Below are 27173 nucleotides of genomic sequence, written 5' to 3' on the forward strand. Positions count from 1 at the left end.
AACACTTACTTCCATAGTAGAAAAAATACTATGGAAGTCAATGGTGCTATAAAACTGTTTGGTTACCAACATTGCTCAAATATCTTCCTTTGTGTTCAGCAAAATTAATTTTTTTTATACAGGTTTATAACACTTTTAGGTGGCGAGTAAATGTCAACCTAATTTTCATTTTTGGTTGAATTATTCCTATAAGTAAAAAATACAAATAATTTTTTGTTGAACGTTGGCAATAATATATCAACATAATAGACAACTAAATGTCTGTTCAGCTGTATTTACAGTGTAACAACTAATCCATAGTTTTAATATTTTGTCAAATTCCATTTTCCCTGCTGTTTACATTACATATGTAAATACATTAGGGCTGGGCATTGATTACTCTAGATTAATCTCATACAAAATAAAAGTAATTTTTTTGCATAATATATGAGTTTGTGCTGTGTGTAAATATTATGTATATTTAAACATACATATATACACATGGATATACATATATATTCACATATATACACACATACATACATATATACATATACATATATATACATATAAGAATTTTTTTATTTTGTATATTGCTTTTTATTAGTTTATAATATGGAATATATAAAAATATAAATAAATATATATAAACATGTAAATGTTTGTTAAATACATACATGACTGTGTGTGTGTGTGTATTTATATATACATAATAATTACACACAGGACAAACTCATATGTTATGCAAAAAATATATCTAGATTAATCTATGCACAGCACTAAAATATATGTTTTATTTTACTTGTTAATTAAGTACTTTTCACACACCATTATGATTAACATCATAATAACACATTTTTAACCATCATAGGCAACAGTTAACAAGTTTCGGTAGACAGACCATAAACATTTCGCAACAAATTGGGACTTTCAATTGCATGGGTTGCAATTGGGAAAGGAAACCTTTCCCACATGAGTTTTACACATTTGTGATATTTTACACAGATAAAAGTGGCTTTTCACGCCACAGTCTGCACAATCACACAAAACTGCCGCTCCCCACCGGACTGCTTTCCTAAATCAAACATGATTGTGGTGGCAGAATCAAAAACAAGATTTGCTGTTCCATACGTGGTGCTGGGTTTTGAACAGTTTAAGGCTGGTTCTGGGTTCTGACCACAAGGCCGGCAAGGATTTTTTGTTCTTGCATAAACATACACGCACACATTTGCTCTTGTGATAATATCTCTTAATGAGCTCAGAGAATGTGTCTATTCATGTAGTATATGTGATGAAGGGGGAAGGGTAAAAAACCCATGTGGCCGCCTTTCACTGCGGAGCCCTCTGTAAAAATCTGTAGCAGCTGTATTTAGCGGTTTTGAGGTTTGAGGTTACTCTACCAAAGCTAGGAAACACTATTTTTAAAACCAGAATGGCGAAACTTCAAACAACAAGGGAAGGAAAACATTTTAAGGGCATGGTAGTTTTACTGGAATGTAAATTCAGCAATTCAATTAAAACTTTTTTTTTGCTGAAACATTTTTGATTCTGAATTAACATCACTTCTATTGAGGCTGTTAGATGAGGTGTTGGTGTCAAAGTGACACGTCTGATTGTGTCGCTTTAGCCTGCTGCAGTTCAGCATTCTCTGATCTCGCTCTCAGTTTCCTTTGGCGCACTGTGCTATAATTCACTGTGGCAAACAGGCAATTGACATCTCTGTTTTTCTTTTTTCTTATTCAGGGCGATTTCCCGCTGACCACTGGTATGCAGTGGCTTGGTTTTATAGGGTGAGGAGCAAAAGAGAACCCGAAAGATGATCAGTGCCTGTCAGTCCACTTACTGTGACCTCATACTCTGTTAGGGACGCCCAAGCACGCTTTTCCATTGCATAGTACCCCACGGTTTGGTTTGGGTCAGCTCTCCTCACTTTGGCTTGGTTAGCTTTTCTATCGAGTTTAGTAACACTTCAGAGTGGGAGGGATTATAGGCGTGTCGTTATATTTGCGCTGCCTACTGCTATGACATCATACTAGTGAGAGCGTCGTTGTAAATTCCCATACATTCATTTATTTCTCAGTCCGCCACAAAATTTAAATTGACCACCACAAATAAATGTTTGCACATCGCGTTTATCACTACCACCGTCTCACATTACAGTTTTTAGTACAAACATTCGTGGCGTCAGTCAACGCGCTCGGCTGAGCCTCATATCATTGCATTTAAGCATATATGCGGACGTGCGCGTCTCAAATGTGCCACCACAAACTGTAAGTCTGGAAAAAACTGTTATCGTGTTCTTCATTCTTAACCTGTGGATGTTTTTCATCCCTAAAAGGGAGTTTGGGAACTTACAGCAAAGCACAAATGACAACAGGTTTACTCGAGACTGCAAGAGCGCAAGCTAGCATAAAGGTAAAGCTAATCTTTTACATTATAGCGATGACGCTTTTAGTGACGATTCTCTCAGACCAATCAGTGATCTACAGTGTTTTCGTGTCCCGTTTTGGTATCAGCTTGGGACGCTTGGAACCCTGACCGAGGTGGTACTAAAAAAAAAGTATTGGGTACTACGTACAGCACCCGGTGGAAAAGCCCCCAAAGTAATCTGACCCGACCCAAACCAAACCGTGGGGTACTATGCAATGGAAAAGCGCCATTACATGACTTCAGTTAAGCCCACTTTAACTAAACACTGTTTAGAATAAATTACCTCAAATTACAGACAAAAAAAAAACGCTGTTGAATTAAATTCCTAAACTTTATTAAGCTTTCCATGAGGGAGTCATTTGAATGGCCAGTTTAGCATGGCCACATAATAACTGTCATGAAAGGCATGAAATATTTACACAGGGAGCATTTGAAAGCAGATCTCTGCTCGAGGAGGAGAGCATATTGTGATGACCTAGCAGAGTGCATGAATGTTCTCAATTATACATGTTGAGTATGGCAAAGTCCTCCCGAGAAACTTTACCAAGCTAACGCACTAACAACAGATGTGCAGAGGAGAATTACAGAAAGCAGACAGTAGATACAGAAAGGTTATCTGCAACATAGGCATAGGATTTTATGTACATGCAGCACTGAAAACTAGGGAGGAATCATATTAGCACATTAAAAAAAACTTTAGAGATAGTCTGTACAATAGAAAAAATAGACACCAAATGAGAACCATAAAGTGTATTTCAACTCTTACAAGTCTATGAGATGTAATAGCTTTGTGTAAGGAACAGAAAATTAAATCAATGTTTACAGAAAACATTTTCTTGCACCACAGTTCTCAAATCTCATTAGCTTGTGCATATTTAAATTTGCCACACTGCAATCAGGTACAAGACATGTGAAAACCAGATGTTTGCCATCAACACATCAGACGTGGTTGGACGTGCTGTATTTGAAAACACAAAGATGTAAATGAGATTTGAGAGTTGATGCGAAGAAAAATATAGCTGAATAGTGTGCTTTCACATTGGGCACAATAAAGTGATGCGAATGTGACACGCGCTAACACGCTGAAACTAAAACAATAGATCCCTATAAAGCCTTTCACACTGTGTGCTATCATTTGTGCTGCATGTAAGCAAGGTTTTTTTTACCAGCGTGTCTCACAGGCCACAAATTGTTTTTTTCCCAATTTTATTTCCACAAACATTGAACATAAGATTAACGTTAATCTAATTACTAGTCTTCTCAACTAGATGTCACCCTTTTTTTTTGCCTTGTGCGATCTTACCAAGGAGCGAGAGGCGAGCCTGTCATTCATTCATTCAGTCTATATTCTAATATAATATAATATAATATAATATAATATAATATAATATAATATAATATAATATAATATAATATAATATAATATAATATAATATATATTCATTGAGTTGAATTGAAAATCGAAAAAAAAAAAAACAAGTCGAGAATCGGAATCGAATCGATTTGATAGCTTGTGAATCGAAATCGAATCGATCTAGAACATCTGAATCGATATCCAGCCCTAGTCACAACCCTAATACAGACCTATTAACAGTAACACTAGAGGTGATGACAAAACGCCTACCTTCAGGGCTCTCTTCCTGCACATACGTCCCCGTCAGATACCTGTGCACAAGTGCAGACTTCCCACTCGCCAAGTTACCCACAATGCCCTGATTGCACAAATACAAACATACAAAATTATCAGGGTTCAGATGTTTTGGCATCATAAAAGTAACATCTACAAATAGGCCACTACCTGTAATAACCCTCATAAATTCAAATTGGGGCAGGCTGCCAGTTAAGCACTGCCAATTTTACATGGGGCACAATACGGTTAGGGCTGCACCTCCTCACCTTTGTAAGAACTTATAAATAATGCAAATCAATGTTTGTATGTTTGGAATGAAAAACAAACTCACCACTTTGAGCTCTGGTACTGAGCGACTGAGTGTCCACTCTTGACTGTTGACGAATGCATCTGCAACACAAACAGAAAGACTTTATTTGAATTGAAAATTTGGATCAAAATGACATCTGCTTGTATCCTGCTGTCCAGATTTATTTACAGGTAAGAACTAGATGAGTAAGACACTGCTCAAGGCGAAGAGCAGCAAAAAACCAGACAGACAATATATTCAAGCATGTACCAAATAAACACACTACTCCACAACTACAATACATGAAAGCAAAAACAGGCTCAGTACAGTGAACCACCAAATATGCAATGTCTTGATTAGAACCCACATTGACTGCACTGCCCCCACGCTCAGCTGCCCAACATGTTTTACATCAGAACAATAGTGGCTGCAGGTGCAGCGTGGGCTCAAATGCTCCGAAGACATCTGAGAAACCCAGAAATAAGCATGCAAATCCATGTCAGCAGGGGAAGAGTTGCCAAAAATATGTTGAATTGTGAGATCCGGGAACGTTCAATTATCGAATGAAATGGCTAGGCTGGGGTAGACATTCCGGTTTGGTGTATTTGATTTTTACAAAGTTAATTGTTACCTACTGTTTACAAAGGCAGCATCATAACTGGAATGGAATGCTCTTCATAGCCACCAATCAAATACTGCTCCTTAAAGGAATACTGCAGTTTTTTTGAAAATGGGCTAATTTTCCAGCTCCCCTAGAGTTAATCATCTGAGTTTTACCATTTTGGAATATATTCAGCCGATCTACGAGTCTGGCGATACCACCTTTAGCATAATTAATTGAATCTGATTAGACCATTAGCATCGCGCTCAAAAATGACCAAAGACAAATTACAAGTTGCAATTTTCTAGCCCATTATGGCTAGGCACAATACTCTCATTCCGGCGTAATAATCAAGAAACTTTGATGCCGTACCATAGGTGCAGTAGGCGCAATATGACATGACCCAGTGCCTGAAAATAGTCCCGAAAAGTGGAGTGTTTCTTTAAGTAAAACACATGATGCACTTGACTTCAGTTATAAAATTTGCATACTAGCATGGCCTTTCTGCAAAGGATCCATGTGATGCTAGGGCACGGCAATATTGACCTAAATTCATATTTCTGTATTTTCAAACAAATGCAACTCAAAGCCTCCTACACTGCAAAATCACCAGTGGTAAATGTACACTGCTGGTGTTTATATGAGTACCACCAAATACATTTAACACTGGTGTTTTTGCTGTGTATCAGATGTCACAATTCCAGTATGAAAATAAAATCAAAATAAGGTGCTTCCTCCCTGTTCAGGGCTCCAGATTGCCACCAAAATTTGAGAGTGCGCCACTCAATTTTACATCCAGTCGCACATGTGCGACCAGTAAATTTGACCTTCTTTTTTATGTGACGCTGAATTTGAAACAGCACATTGTACTTTCTGCATCTATCATCAAAGTATGTATAAGTAATACAGTGGAAATTTGTAGAAATGTGATTATTTGGTTAGCATGTTGATTTTAATTGTGTGCCCCTAAATTTTTTGGTTGTGCCCCTAAAATTTTCAGTTGGGGGCCACTGTGCTCCTAGTGAAAAAAGTTAGTCTGGAGCCCTGTACAGCTGCACAACATTCAAGCTGGTTGGAAAGCTACCGTTTGACCTAGTGTACATTTCTCCTTCTATTGCAATGAAGGAGGGTCATATCAGACCATACCAATATAGATGGTTTTGTCTCATCTTGTAACACCCTGAAAAAATACAGATATTACCAAAACACAACATACCACCAAGTCCTATATGAAATAGGGATGCACCGATACCACTTTTTTGGAATACGAGTACGAGTACTTGCATTTCAGTACTTGCCGATACCGATTACTTAATAAAAAACATGATTTAAATTTACAGGTAACAGCTTTAGTCATATAATTTAACAAAAAAAACAAGGAACTAGTTTTCCAGTTTGTTGTAAACTCTGCCTCTTTGGACAACACAAGAGGCAGTAACCCCTTACATGCCGCTCAAACATAGACATTTCTCAGACCATGGTATCGATCCCTGGTATCGGGGAACTTTTAACGAGTACGAGTACTTTAGAAAATGTGGTATTGAGGCCGATACCCGATACCAGTATCGGTGCATCTCTAATATGAAACTGTCCAAAAATTATGCTGTTAATGTTATGGAACGCCCTTCGCATTAGAAATGTGCATATGATCCCTTAAAATGTCTGGATATGCAGCACATTAGGTTTTGAAACAAATGACCTTACCCAAAGCAATAGGTGAAGTCATCTGCTCTCTGACACAAAATAACAGCAGGCGATAATTTCTCCAGAGACTCACACTAAACACAAACTATTGCTAGAAATATATGCATAACCCTTGGGGATTGTCTCCAGGGCTTTTGACAAGCTAGCTGTCTGATGAAGTATAAAAAGGAAACCACAGCACTGGGGAGAAGAAGTACATCATATATTCAGCTGGGTGACCCTTAATGGGTCACAATGTCTAACATCTAAGAGACGGGCGTTACTTAAACCTGCATCATTTAAAGAGACAATATATGACAACTGATTGGGTATAAAAGTAGATCAATTTTCTGTAAATTAATTTTCCACATATGAACCTCATAATTTGGAGAGGTTGAACCTATTCGTACTCATTCTGCCTGTGTGTGTGTGTGTGTGTGTGTGTGCAGATGGAAATAATCGTCTCTGGCCTGACAGCTGGCTGTGTGACAATCTGTAACATCACAGGAGACGTGATGGCAAAGACCAAGAAGAGATGATGCATTACGAACTCTGCCCTTATTATCACTGCATCGCCTCTTTGACAAACAGACTTGCTGTTTGCTTTAATATCAATGAAGGTTGCAGCATGTATGATTCATAAGGGTACAACTTTCTGCAAGTGAAATCCTTTTAGTCTGCAGATATTGCCACAGAAAATCTTTACAATTACAGAGAAAAGATTTGTCTTTTGCCCTAAGTAAACCTGAATGCTGCCTGACAGCAGCCTTTACCTCATTGATAAACATCCTTTCTATAGTAAAGATCTCAACAAAACCCTAAACAACTCAAAATCATTATTCTTCTCCATCATCTACACGCAGCAGCTCCCACAACCATCTGCAGAGACAAAGCATCTCTTTCTGACACTCTCATGAGAATGTATGAGACACATACACGTCTGGAGATCAGTCACTGTGAACAATTCAGTTTTGACCCACAAATCTCCTGACAAAGGCTCTGCTGATAAGAACCTACTTGGTTTTAACTTGTGAGCTGAATTTGATGAAAGCTTTACAGTTATTGCTCAGTTAAATCTATTTTTGAGGTCTATAACAAACACTCCAGATCACAGGCATATTGTTTCTCGTTCGCACCATCAATGCGCTTGAGGTGTCGCTACACTTAAAAATGTAGATTACCAGCTCACAGTAGTCTATGAAATGACAGCAGCCATATGCCCCAACCAATGAGAAAGCACAATTCAGAAAGAAATGAGTACTCCAACAAATGGACACCAATTTAAGTAAATCCATTGAACGATGTGATTTCCACTCACTACTACTGCTGCTGCTGCAGTATAGCGATTTCCGCAGGCTGAAATTACTGTTGTTCAGTAAGCAAAAATCAACTCCAGACATGGAACTTGCCAAAATATTCCAGCGGGACAATAAATGAGGGGGTGTCTGTGTGCCCTGTGGAAAGCTCGTGTTTCTGTTATTTAAATGGTCTTATTTATTTGTTTGTGTATATAGAGTGAGAGTTTCACGTTCAACATGACGTCGATTCCAGTCATATTTTCCCATGACCTGCCCGAACCTTACACCCCCTCGCTGTGAGCTCAGCGATTAAACATGGAAACGAACCGAATAGGGGATTTCCCTATTACCACCCACTTTTGCATGGAAGACAGAAAAAATAAGACAAAAGAAAAGTAGGGATATCCAAAACACCCCCACTAGTAGTAGGCAGTAGTCAAATTTTGGTAACAATAAGGTTCTATTTATTAACATTAGTAAATGCGTCAGCTAACTAAAACTAACAATGAGCAATATAGTTTTAGAATTTTAAAACTTTATTAATGTTCATAAATGCCAATAAAACTGTTTATGTTAGTTTACTGTGTATTAACAAATGTTCAGAGATACTTTTGATATTAAATCTGTATTGGTAATTGCAGAAATTTACATAAACTTCGATTAAAGGCGGGGTGCATGACTTTTGAAAAACACTTAGGAAAAGTGAGTCGGGCCGACTACTAAAACACACTTGTGGCGAATCAGCAGTAAGGGCCGTGTCTACTAACCGACATTGTTGCCTGGGTTGCGTATGTGTGGGGTGGGTCTATCAAAAGAAAGTCCAGATTCTATTGGGGTAAGGATGTGTTTGTTTAGGTGATTTCAAATGTCAACATTGGCTTTCAGAGATCATGCACCCTGCCTTTAAAGAGCACCAAATATTTTCTTTGGTGTGTGTTAATACATGTTAACGATGGTGCAAAGGTACAATCCCAAAGTAAATGATGACGCGAGTTGTCGTCTCCAACCTAAATCTTTTTTTTTTGTTTACTTTATTGCTTAAAGTAGCCTTATATTTTAAAAGTACACATAAATTTTGCAGAATGTACTGCGCGTGTACAGAACGTGACCCCATGGACGTTACCGTAATAATGCTTGTTGCTATTGCATGTTTATTCTATATTGTATATAAATTAATATATATATATATATATATATATATATATATATATATATATATATATATATATATATATATATAAGAATTTTCTGAAATGTATATATGTATGTAAGTGTGTCTAAATATACATAATAATTACACACAGCACACACACAAATATAATGCAAAAATAAACTTTTATTTTCCCAGCACTAGTTAATATCCTAATGAAAATTTTACTAATAATTGTAGCTAACTACCATTGAGACTACATTCACACGTTAAAAATGGCTCTGTGGTCGAGCCTGGTTTCCTGGTGGAAGGTTGTATTTCCCTACGAAATACTTACATTTTCAATTAGGCCCCTCAAATTCATGAGGAACAACTGGACTTTCTCAGTTAAGACCCGAGAGAACTAAATGCATTACTACAAGAATTTTTATGCAGTTTATTTTAATAAAGTTGCTTTCAAACATTCTCAAAAATGTCACTGCTATTAGTGGTCGACTGATATATTGCCAATACTGATCTATCTGCCGATATTTGGACCTTTTTTAGTCAGTTTTCCTGATAGATTTTCTGGTTTGGGACACGCTAACACATTAGCATTGTGTTCCAAAGTTTTCCAAATACAAAACATAAGAACAGATACAAATCATTTTTGGCCTAATAATATATTTTAAACTGGAAACAACCTCTTACTGAGTAAAGTTACTTAATGCAATTTATTTGTTAAATTAAATACTGTTTTTGTCATTAATTATACATCATTAAAATTTTTTTACCTTATTACAAGTTTTTTAAATTAGGAGAAAATTGCATAAATATGCTAAATCAATGTTTATTTAGTTTCACTACTTGTTTATATGTTTCTCAGTTACTATAATAATATAAAATATCGGCCACATTGCTCTCTTCATATCAGCATCGGTCATAGAGATCGGTCAATTTCTAATTGGTATTGATTTTAGCTACTTAATTTTTGTTACTGTACACAAACTTTAATTAGAAAGTCCAGCATAGTTGGAATAATTAATAAATGTGTTTATAACAATAACTCTGCATCATTCTATAAGGATTTTTTTCATGGAGTCTGATGTCCTGACCTAATTCAGCCCTTGTTCTTCTTCACATCTTCCTCCGAATTTCCTCCTGTTACTCTCTATTTTTCTCATTCACTTCATGAACTGGCAGCTTTTAGCATCTCCTGAATCATTAAAATCCCACACACTCACAACTCCGAGCACAATCATCCTGAAGGGACTTGGAGAACTAGGCCACAGCAGCCCACCATCGGCAGCACACAGCTCCATCAAAGATTCAATTAGGATTTATGAAAGCGGAACTAACACGCAATGCGCAATGAATGTGTCGGGTAGCTTGCAACAATTAGCCACTGCGCTAAAAGGCACATTTAAAATGAGTCACAACTCCCAAAGACATCCATTAATTGGAGTCAGGGCGTAAATCTGCCTCTGTCTTGAAGCTGGATTTGCTTTGGTTAAAAATAAAGAGAGCAATATACACGCGTGTGTAATTTCTGTGAATGAAGAGACCATAGGTTTGAATCAAATGGCACAGGGATCGCTAAGTCAGACAAACCAAAGTAAATTTGTGGAAAACTCCAGCCAACTGGAGCTTGTGATTTTCTTGCAAATTCTGTGTAAAAAATTTATTAAGGCACTTACAGACTAGCGAAAGCTCTGTATTTAACAGACTGAAATGCTTTAAGATGCATTTTAGGTTGAAATAGATGATTCCTTTAAGATAATCTCCTTTTTAATCTCTGTGTCATTACTTGATCCAAATAAACTACAATTTGTTCAAGCAGTAGAACGGAAGGAACGATTTTGGCCACAACACTTCATTTCCGCAAATCTTTATGTTCTTGTTTAACTTTTTTTAGAGCTCCATTATATTAAAATCAATGGTTTTGCAGCATGCTAACAATGTAACCGATCTTGGACGGTCTGTGAATAGTTGCTGTCAAAGGTTAAGACTGAACTACATTAGTCTTACTGAGTATGAAACACTGACACAAGAACAATTTTTGGGCCATTTAAGATTTAAAAATTTAAAAATAGGCTAAAGAGCCGAAAATAGGCCTTGTCCAGTCACTCTGAAGCAGTTAAACAGAATACACAGTGGCAGAGAAGTGAGTGTAAAGTCAAGGTACTGTGGATCCCCAGTTCAATTCAAATGACAGAAACAGCAGTTGATGCTTAAACTCACAACAGAACATCTTTCTCACTTTACGCTTCTCATCTGCATCTCTCATCTCATTTCCACCTCCCCCATCCTTCTCTCCAGACACTCAGATCAGTATGTTTCATCTTTTCATTCGCTGCAGTTCCCAAAATAGCATTCTGAAAACATTTCCCAGTGGTTTATGTAAAAAAAAAACACACACAAATGCACTAGCACTAAAAGACACGATGATGCATCTCACAAAGCACGCAGCAAAGAACAAATCAGCCCAGACCACACACTACCTTGCAGAAATCTTTTGCCAAGCCCATTTATATTAACATTTAATATTAACATTTTTACTAATTCGTCTAAATCACAAGGACAGTAGGGATGTATTCACAATGTAGCAAATGTCTGGTTTTCAACCCCATAATGCAACTTGACCCATAATACACACACACAAATTTTCTTTTTTTCCAATTCATGCACGTTCCAAAAAAAAGAAAATCACTAATTATTGTATCCATGCACCATGCCTACAAGTTCAACTGGAGGCAGGTCATTGACCCCAACAGGGTGAATGGAAAATATTCAGTCCATCGGCTCCCCGCTGCTGCTATGACACACTGGGCTGCATTGTTGACCCTCTGCTAGGCTGCACTGGGGCTCCCAATAGCTCACCCATGTGCTCCTGTTCAGCTCCCTGGACATCACTCTAAAATAGGATGTTGTTACAGCTGTTTCCTGTTTTCCTAAGTTTGGCCACAAGTTTCCAGCTGTCCCAGTACACCCAGTACATCAGGGTGGCTAGCCGGTGACCGCTACAGTACCAACTCATCGACCTGCATATGCTGGTGCAGTAGTTCAATCAATGTGCTGACACAAACATATTGACCCAGATCACAGTATCTCCCTAGTCGCCTTTAGCAGTATGATGTCAATTCTGACTAGCGCATGTGTTCCAGACATCACTTGGCGCTTTTCCATTGCATAGTACCGTTCGTCCGGTAGGATTCAGTACAGCTCTCTTTTGGGGGGAACCTAGTACAGTACCTAGAACCAATAAGTTTTTTTTAGTATCACCTCGGTTGAGGTTCCAAGTGAAGAGAACTGATACTAAAATGTGACATCATGTAACAATAAAGATCACTGAGTGGTCAGAGAGAATGGTCAATACCTGCGTCAGTGCTAAATTCGAGCAAAATTAAAAGATTTGCTTACCCTCGTGTCTCATCGAGCAAACCATGTGATATGGTCATCTGTGCTTTGTTGTATAAGTTAAGTTCTCAAACTCCCTTTTAGTGGTGAAAAGCATACACATGCCCAGAATCAAGAATACCATTCCATCAATATGCTCTGTTGCTTTCTTGTGAGGGTTTGTTTATATTGCGTTTACGACGATGTCGGCAGTAGAGGCAGCATTACTGTAACGATAAGTCTCAAATCCCACCTACTCTGAAGCCTCAGTAAACTCCAATGGAAAAGCAAACTGAGCCAAAGTAAAGCGAGCTGAGCCCAGCCGCGTGGTACAGAGTTGTGTTAAACCACACAATGGAAAAGCCACTATTAATACAAGCAGACCCTTTAGTCATACAAAGGTTAGGCAACAATTACGTACACTCAAAAAGACTCCATACAAATTGTTTAGTTAATACATTTAGATGCCAATCAGATGCTTTAAAGGGGAGGTCTAATGTTATTGCATGCATTCTGACTGACTTACACTGTTAAAGAGTTGAATTCTGATAAAAAAAGTAGGGTTGTGCCGATAGAGGGTTGGCCTACTGCTAGTGGGCCTTCATAATGATAGTTTGCATGTTTGCCCATTATAGCTTTAACTTATTATTTTCCAATTATTATTATCATCATAGTTCACATTAACTTCGCCACACTTGCAACACAAATGCGCATTGCGTGCAGGTTTGAGAATGTTGCGGTCATGACACTGTTGCCGGCTGCACTTACAGAGTAAATCAGCTTATTTTTTTGTCCACCAATCCAGTGGCGTGTCATAAATGGGTAAAAAAAATGAACAAATACATAAATGAGTAATCTGTTGCCACGCCACACAGGCTGATGATTGGACAATATTGTGCAACACTAAATGTGCATGTGGATTTCTGTGCCATATACACTGCATCAGGGTTCGTATACATTTTAGGGCTGGGTATCGATTCAGATGTTCCAGATCGATTCAATTTCGATTCACAAGCTATCAAATCGATTCGATTTCGATTCTCGATTCAATTTTCGATTCCGATTCTCTGGTTTGGTTTTTATACTCGATTCTTGATTCAACTCAATGAATATAGATTTAATACAAATACTATATTAATAAAAAAAACAGTGAACATAAGTTTACAAGTGGGTAATTAATAAAAAGAAATTAAAAGCCAAAACACTAACCTTGTCGTCTTGCTTGCAAAATCTAAAATGCTTCCATACCTCTTACTTTTTATGTGAAGGTGGCATCAAAGTTGATGAACCCCCTAAAATCGCCATTTTAAGCACTGAATGAAAGAATGATAGGCTCCTTGGAAACATCGCGCAAGGCAAAAAAGAGGGTGACATCTAGTGAAGAAGACTAGTAATTTGATTAACGTTAATCTTACGTTCAATGTTGGCAAAAAAAAAAAAATGGGGAAAAAAATCTATTCTGCTCTTTGAGAATCGATTCTGAATCGAGCACGTTTTAAAAAACGATTAATCGAAAAATCGATTACCCAGCCCTAATAAATTTCAGACAGTTTTTTTCGAGTATGCCCCTGTACGATGTCCTAAAGGGCAGAATTCCCTTTCTGGGCACTTCTCCCGGAAAATCGCACATATCAACCAGAGTGAGAACCAACAACGTGCTTCATTTGGGTTATAGAAGTCATCGGCAGCACTGCAGAACACTTTACAAGACTTGATCAAGAAAGCCCTGTCAATTTTGTGTTTAGATTACAAAATCAACAATACTCAAGATTTATGAGATTGATTGGCAGACACTGTGTGAGTTATGTCACCTTTAACTCAAAGTAACACCGCATGGAATTAATACTAATAAGCCAACTTTTTTTGCTTTTTGTTACAGTCATTCTACATTTTATTTGAAAGTTTTATTATTGCATTTTGAGAAGCCATCTGAATAAACTAGATTTTTAATCCGCCAAAAGTTTAGATAACTAAATCAAACAAGATAAACTTTTGGTATTACAAGAAAAGAGAGAAATTTTTATATGCACAACAGTCTTGGTTCTCAGCTGAAATCAGATGAGAGGCATTCTAAAAATACTGATATAGGATCACACTAGGATGATGATGTACTGTCATCCATCATTGTCTGTGCAACACAAACCAATACGATGAAAAATCATTGCTGTCATAGTAGACACAGGTATACATATGCACTCTGTTACACATCAAACCACCTACAGTAACTCAGAAACAGCTCGGATCATCCTTTTAAGCCATAACATAACGAATTTCTAACAGTGAGTTAAATGCATACTTATAACTAGTAACCCTAGATAAACTTGAAAACCTCACTAAAACTTGATAAACTACTCTACATAAATAAAGACATAGATGACCACACCTAATCATCATCACGAATAAATCTTAAACACATGAGCATATTAAATTCTGAGAAAGCAGTAGAAAAGCCAAGTCTGTGCCTTAGATTTACAAGCTACAAACATACATCCTTCATGCACATCTTTCTAAACACATGCGCACACACATCAGTAGAAAGGCTGTTATTCTCAAGTGTTTCTGGGTGTCACCTTGGCAAAGACAGCAGGAGATAAGAGTGTTTAGCAGAACGTGTCTGCTCTTCATCAAAATGACACAAAGGAAGACAGAGAAAAGGAGTAAGGAAGTAGGTTGGAAAAGAAAAAAAAAACAAGAATAAAAAGCCAGAGCAAGGGAGTAATGGAATAAGCAGAGGTGTAATTTTAACATGGATGGATTATCCAGAACAGCCCAGTGGAACATGTGTACTGAAACTAAAGCCTGGGAGCTTGGTTTCTGACAGGATAAGGCAGTCCAGACATGATAAACATACCAAAGCGGCATTCCCAAAACAGTCTGAGCAAATGTACCTGTGGCAAGCATAGAGGATCACACACACAGACAGAAAAGGGGGAAACCACATTTACTATAATTTACAAGGTGGGACAGTTGAGATTATGGGATCTAGAAAAAAACTGAACAGGCTTTGTTCTGCAATATCTTACATAAAAAAGCACCCAGCATTCTGCACCTAACTCTGAATTTAAACAGAACTCCACTGCAGTGATTCTGCAGTCAGCTTTTGCAAATAGGCAGGATAAATGCATTTACCCTGGAATCACAATCGTGGGACACAACATAATCACATGCTAGAAAACTCTTGTGCATAGCCACAATAAAAGAAGTGTGCTGACTGAAAACAAGTTTAAGGTGGCTCTGATGTGGTTAACATAGAATGGAGGATGCAAAGCTCCCTATGAGACTAGGTTATTATGCCCACTTATACTGTTTTATTGGTGTATCAGTGCAGCCAAAGTTTGCCTTTAAGGCAAAATAATTTCAAGAGGCTTACACCCACTGCTGTAACTGAAATACTGAGATGCATTAAAGGGATAGTTCGGACAAAAATGTTATTAAACCCATGATTTACTCACCCCCAAGCCACCAGAGATACATATGTCCATCATTTTTCAGACGAACACATTTTCAGTTATTTTAGAAAATGTCTTCAGATGTTTTCAAATGTAAAGTTACGAGGTCCACTCCTTCAAGTCCAAAAAATGTGAATCCATCCTTCACAAAATAAATCCAAACGGCTCCACGATAGTAAACAAAAGCCTTCTGAGCGTCATCCATGCTGTTTTGTTGTAGAAATAATCATATTTAAAACTTTATAATAAACAAAAATAACTAGCTTCCGGTAACGTCGCCATCTTAGACTCCTCTGTATTCAGGAGAGAGTATCAGCATAGTGTATGCACTTTTGATGTATAACAAATTCGAAGGGCCGGGGCACAGAGCAGCAGCACAGAACCCTCCGTAAACTGCGTACACTGCCATCTTGAATGCGGACGCGACTAAGATGGTGGCGATACTGGAAGCTAGTTATTTTTGTTTATACAGTATATGCCAAGGTCTGCAGGAGTTGAGATAAATGAAGGTAATTGATACCATAATGCTTCATTCAAAGCAGACTATGTTGTTTTAGGTAGTGTATATCATCTATACCAGGGGTCTCCAGCCTTTTGTGAGCAAGGGCTACCAAAATGGGTAAAAAACGGGATAATCTGGAGGACTACTTTTGAATATAGTCTATTCAAAACATTTTTGTTGTACTTATTTTACTTTACTTGTTGATATGTTTCGTCATTGTTTAAAATGTTAACATACATAAAAAGAAGCCATGCTAATATAAAAAAATAGACGAAGTCCCTTTTTCCTTTTGGGGTGAACTCGTTCCAAGGAAAATGGCTAGGGACAGCATGTGGTTGCAAGCGGTGAACAGTGAGCCCTAAAATGTAACTTGGTCATCTTTAGTTAAGTGTCTGCTGCATACATAAGTGCTCCCCTTTTTATGGTGAAGTTTGGTCCCTTATCCCGCCGGATGGCCTGAATCCATTTCCGTCTAATTTCACCATCAACACGGAATTAATGGAAAGACCGATATGGCTGTTTTTGAGAATAACAAGAACAGCCCGGTACACTACAATAGCTCTTCCTAGTTGCTTGCGCCATTTGTTTACCTTTCCTTTGACCTCGGATGAAGTAGATTACAACGGCGATTGCGTATTTCCGGTCACAAATACGGAAGTTGTGAGAAAGGTCTATTTGCCAATGTATGGTAACCCATACTTGAAATGTGACCTCTGCATTTAACCCATATAGTGCATAGTGAACACACACTGCAAGATGTGAACACACACACACCCGGAGCAGTGGGTAGCTATCACTGCAGCGCCCAGGGAGCAATTGGTGTTAAGGTGCTTTGCTCAAGGAAAACCCACAGTTGCAACCCGCCAGTCGTGACCCACGAAACCGGCAACTCTCGGGTTATTAGCCCAACACTTTAACCAATAAGTTACAACTGCCCCAACTGTATGTTGAAACTGTGCAGTCTTAAAGCTGTCTTGGGTGACAGTAGCCTGCTGCTTTCTGCTTCAGAAATGTTGTATTCATTTAATGTTTTCAGTTGATAAGATACACTTATCAGCCATAACATTATGACCACCTGCCTAATATTCTCTATTCTTTTTGCCACCAAACAGCCCTTAACCATTAAGGCATGGACTCCACTAGACCTTTCTATCAAAACCAGCATTCACTTTTTTAGCAATTTCAGCTACATTAGCTCGTCTGTTGGATCGGAAAACATGGGCTAGCCTTTGATTCCCACGTGCATCCATGAGCTTTGGCCGCCCATGACCCTGTCGCCGGTTTACCACTTTTCCTTCTTTGGACAACTTTTGATAGACTGACCACTGCAGGCCGGGAACACCCCACAAGAGCAGCAAATTTTTCCTGCTTCTAACACATCAACTTGTTTGTCCTCAAAGTTGATCTGTTCAAAGCAAGAAAAATGGGCAATATTAAGGATCTGAAAGACTTTGACAAAGGCCAGATTGTGATGGCCAGAAGACTGGGTCAGAGCATCTCCAAAACTGCAGTTCTTGTCTAAGGCTCATTGATGCACGTGGGGAATGAAGGCTGGCCAGTGTATTCCGATCCAACAGACGAGCTAATGTAGCTGAAATTGCTAAAAAGTGAACGCTGGTTCTGATAGAAAGGTCTAGTGGAGTCCATACCTCAACTAGTTAGGGTTGTTTTGGTGGCAAAAGGGGGATCTACACAATATTAGGTAGGTTGTCATAATAATGGCTGATCGGTGTATGCTTTTTGATAACTTTAATTTAATTTAACCATTAAAAGTAGAATCCAGAAATATGAAAACGGAAAACATAGAATTTGAGAATAAATACACCGTTATTTTGGAAAAAATAAAACTGATTACATATATAGGGCCCTATGTTATTAAAATAGATATTTATATTTCATTTTTGTGTAATATTAAACTGTATCTGTCAAAATGATTTCCAGCATCCTGATTACTGTGTGTTATTTTTGAGTGGTTGTTATCTGGGTATAACAAACTTCTAAAGACGTGACTGGCCAATCAAAATCGAGCATTCCAATAAGCCATATAATAATGTCATATAAAGTCACACAGTCAATAGAGAGGTTACAGACATGAAGTGCTTGTGACATAACCTGCTGTCACTGTAGTTTATTAGGACTTCTGCACCGAACATCCTCAGCAGGTCTAGTTAGTTTGCTCAAAATGTTATTTGACTCAGAAAGAGACTATGTTGTGATCCTGTAGATTAACTGGTAGAGTAACTGGTTGAAGATACTAACAGCTGACAGAGCTTCCTAACAACACCAAGGTCGTGGGTTCGATAATCAGGGATCGCATGTATATCCAATTGCACCGTAAATCGGTTTGCATATAACCGAGATGTAAATATACATAATTTCACCCCTTTCTGTGCAGTGTTTATGTTCTGCATATAGATTTCCCTCCCTTTGTGTCTCTGATGTGGTGTTCTTAAAACATGGCAGCATCAATGAGAGCAAAAAATGAGAGAGAGAAAAATAGCTATATTGCCTTAATTCGACCTCAGACAGCCCATACTGCTGGCACAGTTTCTACATCCCTCCTTCTGCTTTTTCTTCACAGATGCTATTATTATACTCTGGCTGTCTTTGAGTCAGCACTGCCAAAAAGGACATACAACTCACAGACAATACAGAGGATTTAGATTTAAACATTTGTCAGACACTCCAAAGCGAACTACAGTGCAATAAAGTTATACATTTTATTAGTATATGCATGCGTTTCCTGAGAATTTAACCCATGATATGCTAAGGACAAGGACTTTTGAGGGCACTACAAGTAAAAAGGCTAAAAATGCACCTGAATAATTTCGGTTTATCTGGATTACCAATGCTATATGCAATTATTAACTAGTCCTACTTTTGCACGAGTTGTGTGGATTCGCTATCACAAAACGTGCTGAAAATGTAAAGTTCCGTTTTATATGCATGTATTTTACAGGTTTTTTCATCTTTCACTACACCAGCTCAAAACACATACTACAAAAGATGCTTGAGGGATTGAATCATACATTGAAACTACAAACTACACTTTGACCGTACAAATATTTTTCGGACATTAGTGTGAATATGGGCAAGGATTGCTTTCTCAATCTTTGCTTTTGAATAAAGAAAAAAATCATGTCGTGGTGTACCAGTTTTCTTTTAGCCACATGTCTCCACGCGATACAAATTCACAGATCGAAATATCTTCGCATTAGGGTTGGGCCGATAGATAGTATCGTATATCTACGATCATAAGACATATCGCTTATAGCGGGCTTTCATGACAAAAGTTGGCGATAATTATTATTATTATTATTATTATCATCATAGTTTCACATTAACATGCGCATTGCATGCTTTTCCTCGCATGAGAGGGTTTGCAGGCTTTACTTTGCGCAAAAGAGCTTATAATGCACGCGGATTCCTTCTCGCGTGCACGTGGACTCAATGGATTCTTGCTCGGACCTGAATGTGAGGCATGGACTCATTCTAGCACCTGAACTTGTAATACGCACAACTCTGACATTTCCTTGCACTAGAGAGGTTGTTAGGTGCGCAGAGGGTTAAAACCAGCGAGTTTGTTGTTCCCACCCCCTGGCACGCAGGAAATTTTAGAGCGCCTGGACTTAATGATGCGGATGGATTAATGGCATCAGTTTTAAGAAGGTTGCGGTCATCATGACAGTGTTGCCCTTGCTTCTTTTTGGCAAACAATCAAGTGACGTGGTAAAAATGAACAAATAGATACTATCGTGTATCGGCGATCTCACAGTCTGACGATAGGATGATCTCTAAATGGGACATATCGCCCAACACTTCTTTGCACAAGCTTGCGTTTCCATCTGACGTCTTAATATGAATAGAAGTAAAAAAAGAGTGTAGTGTAGTGTGGGCCACACTGTGTGGCTGTCCCTTAGTTTACAAATTTCATTGCAAGTAGGGATGCACCGATACCACTTTTTTGGAATACAAGTACGAGTACGAGTACTTGCATTTCAGTACTTACCGATACAGAGTACTTAATAAAAAAACATTATTTAAATTTACAGGTAACAGCTTTAGTACTATAAATTAACAAAAAAACAAAGGACTAGTTTTCCAGTTTGTTGTAAACTCTGCCTCTTTGGACAACACAAGAGACATTAACCCCTTACATGCCGCTCAAACATAGACATTTCTCAGACTGGTATCGATTCCAGGTATCGGGGGACTTTTAACGAGTATGAGTACTTTAAACAATGTGGTATCGAGGCCGATACCCGATACCAGTATCGGTGCATCCCTAATTGCAAGTATTGTAAACAGACAAGAAATTTGCAATTTTTACAATGTTGTATTTTTTTACCACCAAACACACAAACAGTGCAACGCACAAACCCACACACCAGTCTCGGACCACTTTAAAAAGACAGCCGAAACACAACCCACACAGGTCATAATAACTACAGACTAATACAACTTTTTCTTTTAAACTTAAGCCGTCAAGGGCGAGACATCTGCAGAATTGCATGCTTGAAAAAAGCCATCAGTAAGCCCAGTAGCTCAAGAATTCTCCTTGTTTGACGGAAAAAGCCACCCACACATAACGCACCGTTATCTCAGACTGCAGGAAAGACAATCATAGATACAGTCAAGATACCATATGATGGCTGTCACAGTCAGCGTGCCATATTACGGGATATCTGATTTATAAGTGTTTGACAATCGGGTGCACCCCTTATTGTTTTGACTGAAAGCAAGACAATGATTAAAAAAAAATAAAGTGGAGATTTAATGACAATGGGAGTGTGCAAGACGCACGCACGAAATAAAACAATCTGGTTGGCCCTGTAAACATTTCTGAATTGTCCTCATAACAAGAACAATGTGGAGAAAAGCAGGATCTTACGAAACGGCGTGTACACGCTGCGATTCACACTGCAATTAGAATGTCAAGCAGAGTGTTATTTAACACAAAAATCAAAAGGGTTTCCTGGACAAAACAAAGAAAACGTGAAATGTAAGACTTAGCAGTGGCATGTAGGGTTAAGTAGTTGAAAATGTCCATAATCAAAGCTTTTCAATGTATTATTGGAGTCTGACAATTCAGACCACATTCACATGCAGAACGCTCCTACACACTTTACCACAATGTCAGGAAGAGCACATGAATAAAGACAACACAGCAAAGACACTTGGCAGGCTTAAAACAACCCAGCAGACAAAAGACGGCGTAGCTCAAAACAAGACGACCGCAGATCTGGAGAATAAATCTGGTTTACACAATAGTAGGTCGACCCAGCAGCGTGGTTGTCCCCACAGTGCAGTCGTCCTCTCGTGCCCTGAGGATCCGGCGGCCACCCACGTCCGCATTCTACCAGTGTCATTCGCTAAAAAGGTTTCCATCCCTTATCAACTGCTACCCAACATTACATGCACCTTTTCATCCTAATAATATATTACCCCCACAACAGCTTTTGAAAATGCTTACAAGCACTCTCAGCAGGCTGTCATCGCCTGTAAATGAGAGCATTAACACAGACCACAGTCATGGCAGGAATCTGAAAGGCTGTGGAAGAGGCTGGTGCAGGGCCAAGATGCCAGGTCAGTTTCCCCGCCATCGCTCTTTGCCAGCCTGAGGCGTCTAATGGCAAGATGAAAGCCACCATGTCAAGACGGCAAAGCCCAGATATGAACAGATTAGGCTTATTGCATGAGGGAAAACTAATGGAAACAGATTCAGGAGAATTTGGAAAATCAAAAAAAAGAAAACCAAATCAAGTGACAACGAAGCTGAACCATAGTTAGGGCCCACAGCCAGAATCATGGACTCAAAGCATAAAAATTGAATTAATGTACAACGTGGAATGACACCGAATTTGACAAATTTTGGATTCAGTCATTTTTAAAACTCATTTGCAAATGCTATGTTTTGTCACTTTTTGTAATGTTGGATTAAGGTAGCCTACGTCCGTTTCTCGTCATGCATTGCAAACAACGACAAGCACTGCCTCATCAGAACGCAAGCAGATTTTATCAAAATCCCGGGACACAGCAGACAAAAGAGGTACAGTGTACTTTCTTCCTGCATCCAGCTTGCGCGCAGACGTCCTAAAAATAATAAAACGGATTTCAAAGGGCCCTACAATGTAGTACATAGTGTCTGTTGTCTTTATATACTCTGAGAGCAGAATATAACAAGACAGCTATTGTCACAGAATCTCTTATGATATCAATGTTTCTTTAAAAATACCAAGCATAACAGTTGTTTTCAGAACAATGAGAATTTATAGTTCATTAAAAAAAATCGTTGTTCTAGAAAGTTCCTAAAATCTTTATTCATTTCTATTGTTGCATATCTTTTGTCATGACGCTATATTATAGACCTACACATATACTTATGGGTGAATAAAATAGCACAACCTTTGAAGAACAGAGTACACAGACCAATACTCTGACGCAGTCAGCAATATGTATTTGCATGCATTGATAAGATTTTGTGCCTTATAATACAGCTTCACAAGAGAAACTGGTCATCTTACCACAAAAATGCTTGCCTTGGCGACATGTAAATATAAACAGTTATTTATGTCTTGACTAAACAGATGTGAGAAAAACACATCAAAATATCTGATCTGTGCATTAGGGCAGGAAAATACACTCATTAATTTCGCACACATGCTCCTAAATTCATTTTTCAATTCGCATGCTTTTATTTTTTAGTCGCATATGCGAGTGAAATGCTTGACTGTCGAGCCCTGGGTGAGAGTCGGGTTTAATTATAAAGAATGAAACTAAATTGATTTTACTTTTTCGTTTTCTAAAAACTGTAAAACTATATTAAGATTAAATTAGTAAAATACATTTTTTTAAAGTATCAACTGAATAACACAAGCTCCTTATTAAATTAATAATAGGCAAAGCAATGGGTGTTCTTAAGGAAACATTTATATTTCACACTTTATAAAGTACGACCGTACACATTCATGAGAGAGTTGAGGACAGGTGAAAGGCTGAAATCTGAACGTAAAAACATCACTTTACCTTAGAAGAAATTTGGATGGATGTGCTTTGGGGGGCTTTAAATATGGCACTATTCAATACTTTTATAAAGAGCCAGGACATTATTTAAAATAGCTCAGACTGTGTTTGGCTGTAAGAAGAAAGTCATATACACCTAAGATGCAGGGCTCCAGACTAACTTTTTTTACTAGGAGCACAGTGGCCCCCAACTGAAAATTTTAGGGGCGCAACCAAAAAATTTAGGGGCACACACTGTAAATCAACATGCTAACCAAATAATCACATTTCTAAAAATTTCCACTGTATTACTAATAAATACTTTGATGATAGATGCAGAAAGTACAATTTGCTGTTTCAAATTCAGTGTCACAAAAAAAAGGTAAATTTACTGGTCGCACATGTGCGACTGGATGTAAAATTCAGTGGCACAATCTCAAATTTTGGTGGCAAAATGCCCCCATTTGGTGGCAGTCTGGAGCCCTGAGATGGCTTGAGTGCGAGTAAAATATAGGCTAATTTTCATTTTAAGGTAAACTATTCCTTTAAACTGTTAGTATTTGATAGTTTAGAATAGTTACTTTAGTAATACATGAGACGTTTAATAATTTAATTACACCAATACTGTTATCAGCTACTACAAATCTAATATCAAGACAACCCTACTTTAAACAGACAGGGACTCAATGGGCAGAAAATAGCAGTTGCTACAACTTCACAAACACAGCAGAGCAGCCATGCTATTAATCACTAGCCCTTTTAACACAGACATTACCGAAAATACATGGAAAATGCTCCCGGGATTTGTCCGGGATCATCAGATTTTTGGTTTATTCACACCGCCAATGATTTGCCGGAATCTGTGTGCATGTTCACGCAGATAGCAAAAAATCCTGGAAAGACATGTGATGTGTTTAAAGTCCTGCACTTGTTAGTTATTTCTCCACATCGTCTGAAGTTTGCTTATTATCCATTATTTCGTGACGTGCTGTTTTAGTGTGCTGGTGAACAATCTTAGCTTCAGAGTGGATATATGACAAGCACTCTGTTCTCTGCGTCATTCCAGTTTGCACACATTTCTTATCATGATTGTTAAAACCCCCATTTTGAAGAGTTGAACGATATATCTTGTTTCGATGACGCGTGGGCATTTTTGTTTATTATAAGCTCATATGAGCGCATATCACGCTATTCTTTCATGCTTCAGCCCGGAGCTCCCTTATCTCTGCTTCTGTCCAGTTTGCTGACATTTTTCGTCATGAATGTTGACCTGCATGTAAATCCCTCATATTAAAGAGCTGAACCATAACTTCATTGTTGCAATGACACGCGCTGTGTGAATGAGGTTACTGAGAAGAGACATGATGCTGTCAGGTACAATCACGCTTTTAGAAACTACAGGAACGGTTTGTTTAGAAAGAAGCAGAGAGCCATTTTCCGTAGATTATCCTTCTATTCTAGGATCGAGGTGAAGAGGTGAGGGGTGGGAGTATGAGATGGGGTTTTCCAGGATTCGTAACAATGGCAATCCGAAACATCCTCAGACAACAAACACTGAAACTAAGAGTGTCTCACATTCTTGAAAATCTCACCTGAGGCTGTTCCTCTGTCAGTCAGGACAAAACTGGCAGAGGTGGGAAGATTACAGGAGTGATAGAAATATGGAAAACAGGGAGAACGAGAATGTTTAGCAATTAAAATAACAAAGACACAGGGACCGTATTGAAAGGACAAGGAAAATGACAAGGAAGACAAATCCCTGCCAAGGTGTTTACAAAATGACGAAATGCCTGAAAATCAGCTTTTTGTGGATACTTATAAAATGTACCAAGCCATTGAATGATTTAATGACAGATGTTGTTCATCCAACAGAAAAGGTAATTTGGCAATTTAACTACGATTTAATGATGTGAAAGCAGCCCTTGACTCACAACTAAATTAATGAAATAATTATACAAAACTTTGACTGCCTATGCCAAGAAGCATTATCAATTTTACCAAGTGTATACATAATGAGTCCACAGACACTTGCATTGTGTGGGTGAGGGTCGGTTCTCCCGAGGGCAGTTTACGCTTGAGAAGCGTGCAGTGGTGGGGGAGGTGTGCGTGTCTAACGTGGGGTTAATGACACTTGCGATGACAAATTGTCGTTTCTTTTCGCATCCCTCATAAATGCCACAAAAGCGACACCACTCATTCAATCCTCACCCTATGTAGCCTCAAACCCTGTAGGGTTTTTCTCATTGTGCCGTCAGCAGAGATACATAACACAATCTAATTTTACTTATAGCAAATAAATACACAATAGACGTCTTTAGCCATATGCAAACAAGCAACTATGCAAACCCTGAATCAAATCATGTTGCTACTGCAGCTAACTGCTCAATTAATGCACAATGCAGCTATGATTTGCAATAAAGACAAAACAGAGAAATTAATGCCAACTTAAACCACAACAAGCTGTGTATTTGCACAGTCGAGTCTCACAAGTCATTAAGAAGGAAGGGCGTTTTTGCTTCGGTCTAAGAGAATATATATGTTTATATGTATACCTGTATATATGGTGTCTGGGTAACTTGTTTGACTGGTTATTTTGGATACAGACTCCAGGTCAGTCCACACAAAGATAAACATCAGAACACTTAGGGAAACCCCCGCGACAATGTGCATGAAACTCTTAAATGTTCTTCAAACAGAACATGTGCTCTTTCTATGGTCTAAGAAATTACAAAAAAACTTTTTAACAAATGTAAAAAGAAAACAAAACATAAAAAAACTAATTTGAATATGTATCTAAAAACTCCATCTGTGTTGCAAATGTCAGTGTTGGAGAATTACAAAATCCAACAATCCTAATTGTAACCATGTATAACAACAAACCTCAGATGAAACAACTATGAATATTCATGCTTGCACCCCCCTCGACCCTGCACACATGCGACACACGCCGTAGTTCCGCCTGACTTCTTGTCCACAGCATCCCCTGAAAGCGAGACTTGACGCCATGAATACCTTTCATCAATTTACCCCCGTGGCCGTTGAGCTGACTATTGTGAGCAAAACAATAACTACACAAACAGTGGGTGAAACAAGCACACAGGGAGGGGAGGGACACAGGAAGATTTTGCAGCAATCCTTCAGCTAATTGTAAGAGATCCCGACCAGAGAAGAAATGGTCATGGGTCATTGGAACGCCCTCCAGACTAACCCCATCCCCCACAATTCACTATTTTCAGAACCATACGTTATTATTACCAAATGCTTTCCTATCTTCCAAAACTGGGCAAAATCCGTGAATCTGCTTTTCAAATGCAACCTCATCAATCAGTCGACGCTTAGTGTTTGTGCGCGTGCTTGCCAGCTGTTTGCTATTAATTTTCGTAAGCACGGTTTTGCTCACGCTGTTGACTGACAGCTCCGAGAGGGCAACCCGGGCAGGAAGCAGTTTGTAGCAAAAACCACAGCAACACAGCTGAGCCCTTTCATGGGTTGCTCAGTTGCACGGGCCAGCAGTGGATACCACCGACCCACCCGTTGCCATGGCGACATAAGATTTGAGAGGTCAATTATTCTGTTACAGGAAAAACTACAGGGAAGATCAGGTGCCCTGTGCTCACTTGGGTATTTGCCGATACACAGTGAAAACAGCAAAATGCTTTTTTCCTGTATTCAGGAAATAAGTGTGTATGCAGACAGGGTTGTCACCTCCATTTCGGATATTGGGTTATCACTAATTGAAGATATTTTAAAGGGACATTCCCACTTTTTTGAAAATATGCTAATTT

The 27173-nt window shown here is 38.5% G+C and overlaps 1 protein-coding gene across 5 annotated transcripts in view; it reads right to left on the reverse strand.

The window, feature by feature from the left end:
• The window catches only part of agap1 (ArfGAP with GTPase domain, ankyrin repeat and PH domain 1), a 178810-nt gene that overhangs the window by 78333 nt on the left and 73304 nt on the right, over positions 1-27173 (reverse strand). For 4 of the 5 annotated variants that reach the window (XM_065240022.2, XM_065240021.1, XM_065240020.1 and 1 more), the window contains exons 2-3: positions 4371-4429; positions 4034-4121 (exon numbers count right to left, since the gene is read on the reverse strand). In XM_065240022.2, coding sequence (XP_065096094.1) covers positions 4034-4121; positions 4371-4429 — 147 coding nt within the window. Of the gene's footprint in view, positions 1-4033; positions 4122-4370; positions 4430-12459; positions 12496-27173 lie in introns of those variants that run through there. The other variant, XM_065240023.2, reaches the window with a different exon arrangement.

This window comes from Paramisgurnus dabryanus, chromosome 7, assembly GCF_030506205.2.
Source record: "Paramisgurnus dabryanus chromosome 7, PD_genome_1.1, whole genome shotgun sequence".
Classification (NCBI taxonomy): domain Eukaryota; kingdom Metazoa; phylum Chordata; class Actinopteri; order Cypriniformes; family Cobitidae; genus Paramisgurnus; species Paramisgurnus dabryanus.